The sequence below is a fragment of the Trachypithecus francoisi genome, unplaced genomic scaffold, assembly GCF_009764315.1.
Source record: "Trachypithecus francoisi isolate TF-2019V2 unplaced genomic scaffold, Tfra_2.0 Lachesis_group9, whole genome shotgun sequence".
Classification (NCBI taxonomy): domain Eukaryota; kingdom Metazoa; phylum Chordata; class Mammalia; order Primates; family Cercopithecidae; genus Trachypithecus; species Trachypithecus francoisi.
The window spans coordinates 9,518,144-9,530,346 of record NW_022681474.1 but is presented as its reverse complement, the minus strand read 5'-3'; the positions used below and the strand labels follow the sequence as shown (position 1 = coordinate 9,530,346).

Sequence of the window (12,203 nt, the reverse complement as noted above, 5' to 3'; positions counted from 1 at the left end):
TCACGAGCATCCTCACTGAAGATCTGCCCTAGTATCCTGCACAGCCACTTGCCTGGCTCTTTATAGGTAACAGGTAATCAGTCATCAAAGAGATGGGGAAAATGCACACAATGAATTATTTGCTCAGAAAAACCACTCTGCGTCTTCTCCCACTTTTTCTAAATTTTTTCTGCTTTAATTTAGATCAAAGGATTTTGTTTCTGGGAATAGTTCTGCACTTCGTCCTTTAGAAAGGATGACAATTATCTTTAGGTCTCTCTGATTTTAAGATCAATAGAAATCAGCAAAAGCCAAAAAAAGAAAAAAAAAAAAAAGCATATAAGAACATTCAAGCACATCCATCTACCCCTGACTTGTCCTCACAGTGAGCAACTGCTTCTGACTTTGCTGTTTGAATAACCTCTGGGTGTTCGATCCACCCACACAGCTCAAGTTTGAGCTCCAGAACAAATATTTGTCCCAATTTTGAGCAAAGTTAGAGAGTTTTTTTCTTCTTTTTTCTTCTTTCTTAAAGCGAACAGGGCTCCTCTGCTGTTCCTTTGAACTTGGTTCAGTAGGAAGAAGTGATATCCTCCCCAGACCATCTGCTTTGGGGAGCTTTGGCAAAACTGTCCAGCAAAATGAAACGACTCACGTGCCTTTTCATCTGCTTCTTTCTTTCTGGAGTATCAGGCTTCGAAATCCCCATAAATGGACTTTCTGAAGTAAGTACTTCCAGATCACTCCTTGCTGTTGGCCTGCTTGTCAGCTCAGTAAATAGCCTATTGCAATTGCTATTCAATGGCCTTATTCTGTGTGTAATGGAAACTTAAGATAAAATTCATCTGAGTGCACGTGTTTACTGTTATAATTATTGGAATGTGTATTTACCTTTTACAGCATTAACAGGTTTTGCATGAGAATTAAGTCAAGCTCAATGGGCGGGCATCAGAGTGTAGCATTTATGGAGCACAGCTGCTCACTCCTCATCTAAAAAAAATGGGGGTAAGAATAGACCTAACCCAAAGGTTTGCTTTGAGAATTAAATGGCACAGTGTAAACTCTCTAGCAGAGTGCCTGGACTAGTAAGTGCTTAATCATTATTAGCTGTTATGATGACGAAGAAATATTATCACTCTTTTACTAAGAGCGTAAGAAAAGTCATTATCAAAGCACACTGTTTTCCATATCTAAGTGAACAGTGATACTTGTAATAAGGGCACTTTAAGTATTCCTATTAAAGGGGAAGACAGCAAGAAGGGTGGAAAAGTACAAGAATAACTCCCACGGAGTGCAGGTCTCCACTTTTGTCCCTTAGCCATCTCCAATGTAAGGAAAGTCTTGGACTGAAAGTCTGTTGCTGAAAGTCATACAAGAGCTATTTTTATGCCAGAAAAGCAAAGCGTGTTATGGGAACATCCCAGCAAATGCAAAGGCTTATGATACTTGCAGAGTGGATTACCTACAAAAATGCCAGAGAATATGACGGCATATTTACAGAGGGAAAATATCACTCTGTCTGCTTTGAAACTATCATATTTTCCAACACTTAAAAGTCACCAGAGTGTGTTGGAAATCTCAGATTGAAGCCAAGACATCCAAATGCATTTGTGCTTTTTCAGTCATTTCTAACTGGTATTCCTTTTAGAAAATACCTACATTTTTAACTTGGGGAGATGTATGGTTCATGTCTGTCCAGTCAGACACTGCAAATGCCTCCAGAGTCTACCCAGTTACTTCCCCAGACACCCACCTAATCACTGGGTTGTTTTGATCCCTGTCTTACTACCCGCGGGCAAACTCAGAAACGAATTCCCGTGTCCAACAAATATGAAGGTGTTGTTACCTTCCACTTGTACACCTCTGAGACATAACCAGCAAATAGAAATATACTAAAGAAATCATTTGATACAAAATTGTGATTGCCCAGAGGTAGAGGAAAGAATATAAAATAATGAATACCAACAGCTATCTCTTTGTCTCTAGATCTTTTGGAAACCATCATTCTCAGCAAAGTAACACAAGAAGAGAAAACCAAACACCACATGTTCTCACTTATAAGTGGGAGCTGAACAATGAGAACACATGGACACAGGGAGAGGAACATCACACACTGGGGCCTGTCGGGGGGCTGGGGGTTGGGGGAGGGATGGCATTAGGAGAAATACCTAAGCTAAATGATGAGTTGATGGGTGCAGCAAACCAACATGGCACATGTATACCTATGTATCAAGCCTGCATGTTGTACATATGTACCCCATAACTTAAAGTATAATTAAAAAAAAAAAGTTAAAATCCTAATTTTTTTTAAGTTTGTAGACTATGAAGATCTTGTGGAACTGGCCCCAGGCAAATTTCAATTGGTGGCAGAGAACCAGAGATATCAGGTACAGTAAGCTTTACTTCCAAAAGGGGGAAAAAAATGAAAGAGATTATGGCAGAAGAAGTAAGATAAGTGTTAAGATGTCTTCTGCTAGATTTTCTGAAGAGTTTGTTTTTTAGCACAGGAGAGTCCAGTGCTCTTTCACCTTGGTGGAAGAGATCACCCAGGTGAAATCAAAAGGGAAATTCACACAGCAGCTTAGCAGCCTTCCCACCATAAATGCTCAAGTTAGTCCTTTAAAGAATACGTGACTCGGCACAGTGGCTCCCACTTATAATCACAGCACTTTCGGAGGCCAAGGAGGGAGGATCACTTGAGGCTCAGAGTTCCAGACCAGCCCAGTTAACACAGTGAGACCCTATCTCTGCCACCCAGCTGATACATATATATTAGCTGGAATGCACCTGTAGTCCCAGCTATTTGAGAAGCTGAGATGGAGGATCGCTTGAGCCCAGGAGTTCAAGGCTGCAGTGAGCTATGATTGCAGCAGCCTGGGCAACAGAAGGAGACCCTGTCCCCACTCCATTTAAAAAAAAAAAAAAGATTACATGGCTATGTGTTTTCTTCAACACTTAAGATTCTGAAATTATTTCCTGCCTTATGGGGAAGGATTTCCTGTTAGGAAGGCTTTTCTTCTTTTAGCGATGACAGACACTTCCCCTTGCAGCCTTACAATCTCCTTCCTCTGGTCACTCTGAGAGCACCTAAAAAGGAGAACAGGCCACACTGGGAGTTGCAGTCCTGGAGGCCACCAGCGGCAGTATAGACAAAACCCTCTAATTAAGGGGATGAGTTTTCTGGAACACCAGGAAGGGCTTGGCTCCTTCCCGGTGGAGCCCACATGCTGAGAAAGGAGGTATTTACGGAAGCAGCAAACTCTAAGCTAATCAATGTCTTATTTTGTACAGGTATGAATTTTCTACTTTCTGAAAATCCAGGGTTTTTTTGTAGACCAATAATATTAAAATCCAATAAGCAAGACTTCATGTCACGATTTATTTAGCCATAAGAGAGAAAAATTTGTCATTGAGCATTGCATTCAAGAAGTCTACAAGAAGAGGTCAACCATTGACTTTACCATGTCACATAGCACAGAACCTCAGTTCACCCTGAATCAGGCAAGCTGAGCTTCTAACCAACACCTGACTTCTTGGATCTGTTATTAACAGCTCACCAAACATTACATGTTCACCCACCACCCTTAAGCCATTCACTTTCAAAGGCAAGGGAATTGCCTTTGTTCCTTTCCGCAGGACAGTCAAGTGTACGGATAATCTCCTAGCATGGTGGTTAAAAGCACAGAATCTTCTAGGTACCAGTCACTGTGTTTGGCTCTGGGGTTACACCGTGGAGGAAATACATGAAAATCCCTGCTTTTATGTAGCTTAGTTTAAAGGAAGAGACAGACTTGAGTCAAATAATCCCTCAAATAGAATGAATCATTATGAAACAAGGTGAGCGCACTACAGGAAGGAATATGCTGCTGCGAAAACACTTAGGAAAGGAAACCAACCTAGTCTTGGGGCATTAGAGATTTTCACTGGAGGAATTCTGCTGGAGCTGAGATCTGAAGGGTGAGGAGAGTTCTCTATATGGGGGTTGAGGAACCCAGCCGGGGCACTGCAGACACTGGGAACAGCATGCCCACAGCCTCATGGCAGAATGGAGACTCAAAGTCTCTATTTGAGTAAAAAACAGAGCAAATAGCATCAAGGGGATATACACTACCCAGGATACATTTAGTTGAATATTTTTATTTAAAAATTACTTGTTCTAGCATTATATCCAAGAATGACATGCACGCCACCAAAACTGGTAGAGAAAGGTGTTGAGAAACTCACCAGTGGGAAAATAGTTTTCAAGAATGTTCAATATTTATGTCTCAACTTCAGTGAATGAATAACAGCTCAGTACTGAAGAAAACTAAAATTTCTTTTTTGACTGAGAAAAGGGTTTTGGCCCTCAAGGTAATAAGTGACATACAGTTGAAGAATGATTGTCTAACTTCCTTTCACAGAGAAGCCTTCCAGGAGAATCGGGAGAAATAATGGTAAGTTGACTTTGATGTTGTTACAGATTGAATGATTTTCCTGCTAATAATTCCCAGGAAATCAATCTGGGTGTCTCTTTGGTCTCCGTCACCGAGTATTTACCTGACTTTCGAAATACTGCCTTGCCCAACTGTTTGGAAGTGTTTCTAAAATTCAGCATTAAAGAGTGCAGTCTTTTCAGACAGGAGAGAGGTCACCAAGAGCTGAAGGGGCCCTTCTCTTGATTTTCTTGAGTTTTGCCATATAACATAGGTTCCATCCCACTGTATAAATTTATGTATTGATTCCAACTTACCCGTTTTAAATATTTATTTTTACATTTTTATTTTTATTTTTTCGAGACAGAGTTTTACTCTTCTTGCCCAGGCTGGAGTGCAATGGCGTGATCTCAGCTCACTGCACCCTCTGCCCCTTAGGTTCAAGAGATTCTCCTGCCTTAGTCTCCTGAGTGGCTGGGATTACAGGCATGTGCCACCATGCCCAGCTAATTTTTGTGTTTTTAGTAGAGATGGGGTTTCACCATGTTGGCCAGGCTGGTCTCAAACTCCTGACCTTGGGTGATCTGCCTGCCTCAGCCTCCCAAAGTGCTGGGATTACAGGTGTGAGCCATCGCTTCCGACACCATTTTGATTTAAAGTATGACAGCTTGAGATAATAAAAGAGTGCCCGTGGGAAGGAATTCTTAAATACAACATGGCCCAGTTCCCTGAGATGTTCAGAGTAGACCATTCTGTGGCAAGAAAACAACCTGAGGAAGTGGTTTATGTTGTGCTTCCTGCCCTGAATTGGCAGAAACTGCCAGAAGTGCACACTTCAGAGGGAGGAAGGACACGTAGATTCGCCTGGATTTTATTTTAGCTTGAGGTGAGCTGCATGGTTAGTCAAAAGGTTTAATGTTGGACTACAAAGTTTGGGGAATGAGACCTGGTATTGAGACAAGTAAATTCTTTTGGAGAAAAAGGCAAAATCTAATGGGTCCCATAGTTGTCATAGACCTGAAGGAGCTTGCAGCTCTCAGTCACCTCCGGAAAGACATGGGTTTCTAGGACCTTGCCTTTGAGAACACTTACGTATGAGATCCTTTATACTGGAGCTGCTTTAAATCAGTAGCGATTGGGTAAGGAGGTCCAGAGTGTTGGACCAATACTTATATCAGAATGCCCGCTCCAAGATCAATGCCCCTTGCTTACACCCATCACTGTTTTCTTAACTTGTTCTGACTTGAGGGAGGAGAAAAGGACTGCAGATGAAATTGTAATAGAGGAGACTAAAGAAGGTAGAGAGCGGTAAGAGGGGTTGGTGGAGGCCACATGTGTGTATCCACCCCACAGCACCCCTGTCTGACCCTAACAAAAGATACAACCAGGGTCCTCTTTCAACCTCGCAATCCAGTATCCTTTCCCCAGCTGATGGTCCTGCATTTGGAGTTATTTCCTGGACTTCCTCAATCCAATCTGGCTTCCCACAACCGTTTTCTATGTGTATTCTAATTTTTGCAAAATCCTTATTTATAGACTCATAGGGCTGAAAATGCCTTTTAGCTCAAAGTATCTTGAAACGAAGGCAGATTTCTGCTCGCTGGGTGTTCCAAGAAGTTAGGAGAATGCTTAACAACACCGAGTTCTGCCCTTATCAAGGCCTCGGAATTGTTCTGCTAGTAAAACAAGGAAAACATAGTGCTGTTAACATCAAATGCTCTACATTTGATGAAGTTCTGTGTGATTTTTCAATTAGTACCGTTATGCTTTCTTGCCAATTTCAGGAAGAGGCTGATCAAGTAACTCTTTATAGCTATAAAGTCCAGTCTACTATTACTTCTCGGATGGCTACCACCATGATCCAGAGCAAAGTGGTGAACAATTCCCCACAGCCTCAGAATGTCGTGTTTGATGTTCAGATCCCCAAAGGAGCCTTCATTTCCAACTTCTCCATGTGAGTAACTTCTGTGTAGAGCCAGAAATTGCAGGTGCTCTACCCACAGAATCAAATCCCCTCATAGTTAGAGTGGACCTTCATGGTCAACTCTCCCAGTGGTGCTTACCTCCAGAACTGTGGACCGGCTGGATGGCAAGGGTCATTGTGAGGGTGGTCCCAATAATTTGCTCCTATTCAAAGCATTAGAATTTGTGAATTATTTGCTTTTTGTTTCTAATAAGCTAAAGCAAACCTAAGTCTATCTCTATGGTAACAACCTCATACTTACTTGCATTTTAATATACTTTCTTGGGAGGAGAAAAATATACTGGGTTGCCCTGGCTTATAGCAAACCACATAAGAGCATGTGCACAGCAGGTCAATGCCATCTGCCGTATGTTTCTCTGTAGGAAAAAAAAAAAAACAAGTTGAGAACCACAGATTAAATCCAATTACTTATCCAGTGCTTGACCTCCTCTGTAACACCACTTACAAGTGTGTGATGATTTCCTTAATGATAAACTCACTTTTCCCAAGGCAATCAACTCAATGGTTGACAGCTCTGTTAAGAGTCCTTTCTTATACTTCATTTAAATATTTTCGACTTTCTACCCAATGACTCTAGTGATAATCACATGAATTTTTAAAAAGCTCTCTACAAAATACATATTGAAGTGTTCATAGATGAAATGATGTGCCATCTGAGCTTGGCTTTTTTTTTTTTTGAGATGGAGTCTCGCTCTGTCACCCAGGCTGGAGTGCAGTGGCACCATCTCGGCTCACTGCAAGTTCTGCCTCCCGGGTTCACACCATTCTCCTGCCTCAGCCTCCCAAGTAGCTGGGACTACAGGTGCCCGCCACCATGCCTGGCTAATTTTTTGTATTTTTAGTAGAGACGGGGTTTCACCATGTTAGCCAGGATGGTCTCAATCTCTTGACCTCGTGATCCACCTACCTCGGCCTCCCAAAGTGCTTGGATTACAGGCGTGAGCTACCACGCCCGGCCTTGAGCTTGGCTTCTTAACAATTGAGGTGGAAAGCATGAGAGTATAGACAAATTAAGAGTGGTTGAGTATTCATAATGGTGTAGCTCAGTGATGATTTCATGGACATCTCATATTATTCCCTCTATTTTCTGTGTGTTTGAAATTGTTCATAATAAAAAAATGTTAAACGACTCCAATACTTTCCAAACAGTTAATGCCAGTTATCTTATCCACTTGGAGCCTTCGTGTATCAAAGCTAAATATTCCCTGTTCCTCTAAGTGATTGGAAAGATTTCTATGTCCAAATATCAAGGCAGCCACCCCAGAGTATGTTCCAAGTGGTCAATGTCCCTCTTAAGTTGCCAAGAACACAGCAAAGTACTGTGCATAAAGTCTGGCTATTTTTTTCGTGAAGACATTAGGTTGAGTTACTTCTCATCCACTTTTGTCTTTCATACACCAGGGTAATCAGTGATCACTGTAGATAAACAGTAAAGGGTTCAACTACCATGCACTTTGGCAGTCATGTGAACTCTATTTTCCAAACAAAACCAAGTAGGCAGAAAAAGGCATTGTGTCACTTTGACTGGTATCCTTTGAATTGGCTTTAAAATGTATCGCTTTTTTTGTCTGCCTTTTCTAAAAAGCAAAGGGAGAAGGGATAACTTTTCTGTAGTGGTATTATATGACCCCATGTCTAGAAATGACATTGAAAACTATTTTAATAAATTCCTGTTTTTAAACCACATAATCAGAACTTACTCTAAAGATCTGTTATTTCTGTTTTTTGTTTGTTTGTTTGTTTTGTTTTATTTTTACTTTAAGTTCCAGGATACAAGTGCAGAATGTGTAGGTTTGTTACATAGGTATACATGAGCTATGGTGGTTTGCTGCACCTGTCATCCTGTTATCTAGGTTTTAAGCCCTGCATGTATTAAGTATTTGTCCTAATGCTGTCCCTCCCCTTACCCCCTACCTCCTGACAGGCCCCAGTGTGTGATGTTCCCCTCCCTGTGTCCATGTGTTCTCATTGTTCAACTCCCACTTATGAGTGAGAATATACAGTGTTTGAATTTCTGTTCCTGTGTTAGTTTGCTGAGGATGATGGCTTCCAGCTTGATCCATGTCCCTGCAAAGGACATGACCTCATTCCTTTTTTTATGCCTGCATACCATTCCATCTTTCATTCTGTTCTTTCTTTACCATTTCATTACATAGAAGATTTGAAGTACAAAGGACAGAATTGTGAAACATGCATTTCCTTTTATCTCCCGCTGCTCTAGGCTGAATGTATAAGACCAGAGAAGATACTTGCTTAATTATCACAACTTAAAAATAAGCTGTGTAGACCTATGTACTAGCCAAAATATCCCTTCTACTTTTTTATCAAGATCCTGAATATTCTATGGGAGATGATTTCCTTTGTCCTAAAGACTCCTTGGCCTTTGAGACTTAGTTGTGATTTGATAGAAGCATGATGGCCTTGACCAGCAGCATGACCTTGAGCAAGAGTCATCTATCTCCTGGGGTCTGATATCTCTCATCTAAAGAGGCAAACCCAGAAGTGTGCTTCAACACATGTGCTGTTGGCATTTGGGGCAGGAAAATTCTTCAGTGGAGCTGTCCTTCACATTGCAGGATGACTAACATTCTCGGTGTCCTCCCACAAATGCCAGCAGCACTTCCGAGTCATCTCAACAACCCAAACTTCACACATTTCTAAATTGCTCCTTGGAAAAGACACTGCCCATTTGAGTACTGGAAGTTCCCATTTACTCCCAAAATTCTGGATTCTACCTCTCTGACCAACCATGACTCGGTAAGGATTAGTTGCTAGCCAGCTAAAAGTAAGGTGGAAAGAGATGAGGTGCAAATAGAAGACAGAGGTCCCCAAGGGAGATGGCTTCCAGATAAACACCGCTTTGGCAGTGGACCCACCAGCACCTTCCCCCATTTTTCTCTATTCTTTTCCATCCTTGCAGAGGAGCATAATAGTCTGTCTTCATCAGCTCAGGCTGCTATGACTAAGTACCATAAAATGGGTAGCTTATGAACAACAGAAATGTATTTCTCATAGTTCTGAAGGCTGGGAAGTCTGAGATCAAGGTGCCCAAAGATTTCATGTCTGGTGAGGGCCCATTTCCTGGTTCAGTCAGGATGCAAAGAGATGAGAGAACTCCTTGCAGTCTCTTTTGTGAGAGCACTAAAGGCTATTCATGAGGAGAGACCTAATTACCTCTCCAAGGCCCCACCTCCTAATGTCATCGTCCTAGGAAGTAAGGTTCAACATACACATTTGCGGGGAACATAAACATTCGGTCCATTGCATACCCCACAGCTATGCCAAATTCTTAACTCACAGAATGACCTGATGAACCAAAGGTAACGAGATAATTCGGAATTTATCAGTCACCTCTCCTAGTCACATTTGTCATTCGAAGGGGACACCCAAAGAGAACCATTCTTCATCTAAAGGATGAAATTCAAAAATGAGGAAAAATCTAAAAACAAACAACAGTACATGAGGGAAAGGTTTTAGGGTGGGAGCCTACCAAACCCCTCTCAAGCCACTCTATCCAATCAATAAAGGAAATCCTGTCTATAAACTATTCAAATGCCTCCCTTATTTCTGATAGACACAAAATGATCATTGCCCTCATTCTTTAAATCAGCCTTGTTGGGTTCTTTGCTTGCTCTTGTTTGTTTTGCTAAGATTACTATTCTGGGCCAGGCACGGTGGCTCACACCTGTAATCCCAGAACTTTGGGAGGCCAAGGCAGATGGATCACCAGGTCAGAAGTTCGAGACCAGCCTTGCCAACATGGTGAAACCCCACCTCTACTAAAAATACAAAAAATTAGCCTGGCATGGTGGCAGGAGCCTGTAATCCCAGCTCCTCAGGAGGCTGAAGCAGGAGAATTGCTTGAACCCGGGAGGCAGAGGTTGCAGTGAGCCGAGATTGCACCATTGCACTCCAGCCTGGGTGACAGAGCAAGACTCCATCTCAAGAAAAAAAAAAAAAAAAAAAAAAGATTATTTTTCTGACCAACTGGTTGCCTTCTGTCGTTTTCTAGGACTGTGGATGGCACGACATTTAGGAGTTCTATTAAGGAGAAAACTGTGGGCCGAGCTCTCTACGCACAGGCCAGGGCAAAAGGCAAGATGGCTGGCTTGGTGAGGTAAGGCCTGAGTGAGCAAGGCTTGCCCTTGCCTCTCGATGGTGGTTTCCTCTCCTGTCTCCTTCCCACAGCAGCAAACCAGCCTCCGGAAAGGCACGGCACCTGAGCCAATGGCAAACTCTCAAAGCCAGATGGGAGAATTAGGCACTGCAGCTTCTATTTGCCTAAAGGTCCTTCTTCAACCAATGGGTTTTGGGTGATCGCATGCTGGTTGTGCTTACATCACTCATCTAGCAAGTAGATGGATGTTCTGTAAATAAACACTGATTTTTCTAAAGAGTGAAGAGAGAAACTACAGAAATGTTGGTAATCTTGTTACAAAACTTAACATATATGCAGAAGGGAAAGTTTAAAATTTGCCTTAATGATTTATTCTGCCTATTTGTAGAGATAAGGCAATTATTTATTTATTTATTTTTTTGAGATGAGGTCTTCCTTTTTACCCAAGCTGGAATGCAGTGGTGTGATCACAGCTCACTACAACCCCAAACTCCTGGCCCCAAGCGGGAATGCCTCAGCCTCCCAAGTAGCTGGGACTTGGGGTGCACCACCATGCCTGACTAATTTTTTTAGTTTTTGTAGAGTTAAGGCCTTGCTTTGTTGTCTAGGCTGGCCTCAAGTGCTCCTCCCTCATCGGCCTCCCAAAGTGCTAGGATTACAGGCTTGAGCCACCATGCTGGGCTGTGATACTTAGGTTTTGTTTATTTTTTTCCCCTTATAATTTAAGTAAGACCTGGGAATGTCAAGTCACCCTCAAAACGTAGCTTCCCTTGAAAGGGAAAAAAATCTTCAAAGGAATTTTCACCTTCTCACTGCTTGCACCGCACACTCACTATCAGGCCAAATCCTGCCACGTTTCTTTCCTCATCTCCTCCTCTCCTACATCCCCAAACTCACCTGTAGTTGAAGTTCTTTTCCTTTCATTCATGCATTTATTCATTCAACAGAAATGCATCAAACGCAAACTCTGTACCCGGTTCTGTCAGAGGCAGCAGCAGCACAAAAGCAGACACCATCAGTCCCGTACAGGAGACAGACAAGGAACCTGTGACCACAATATCTGTAGTGGGCAAGTGCTAACAGAAATACAGAGAGGGTACACAAAAAACACTACGGGAGTTCCGAGTGCCGAGTGTGTGATCCTGTCTGAGGGTCCAGGAAGTCCCACAGAGGACTGTGTGTAAGCGGAGCCCAGGAAGGTTACACTTGGCCTTCACATCCATGGGTTCCACATTCTCAGATTCAACCAACTGTGCATGGAGACTTGTGGGTACAGAGGGTTGACTTCACCACACTATTTCATAACAGTGGCTTGGGCATCACTGGATTTTGGTATCCTTGGGGAATCCTGGAACCAAACTCTAGAGGATACAGAGCACCAACTGTAGTAAACTTCAGCCAGGTAGAGAAAGGAGAGAAGAAGCTCCAAGCAGAGGAAATGCCTCTAGCCTTCCTGCAGGTAAATCAGTTCTGTTTTTTTTTTTTTTTTTTTTTTTTGAGACGGAGTCTCACTCTGTAGCCCAGGCTGGAGTGCAGTGGCTCCATCTTGGCTCACTGCAAGCTCCACCTCCCGGGTTCATGCCATTCTCCTGCCTCAGCCTCCCAAGTGGCTGTGACTACAGGCACCAGCCACCATGCCTGGCTAATTTTTTTGTATTTTTAGTAGAGACAGAGTTTCACCGTGTTAGCCGGGGTAGTTTTGATCTACTGA

At 42.5% G+C, this 12,203-nt stretch overlaps 1 protein-coding gene across 1 annotated transcript in view; it reads left to right on the top strand.

Moving 5' to 3' along the window:
• The first annotated feature begins 326 nt into the window (after positions 1-326).
• ITIH2 (inter-alpha-trypsin inhibitor heavy chain 2) overlaps positions 327-12,203 on the top strand; it is a 46,185-nt gene continuing 34,308 nt past the window's right edge. Inside the window, exons 1-5 of the mRNA XM_033208971.1 lie at positions 327-704; positions 2,292-2,366; positions 4,380-4,412; positions 6,176-6,345; positions 10,388-10,492. Of these exons, the coding sequence (XP_033064862.1) occupies positions 621-704; positions 2,292-2,366; positions 4,380-4,412; positions 6,176-6,345; positions 10,388-10,492 (467 nt within the window). The 5' untranslated portion in view covers positions 327-620. The remainder of the gene's footprint in view (positions 705-2,291; positions 2,367-4,379; positions 4,413-6,175; positions 6,346-10,387; positions 10,493-12,203) is intronic.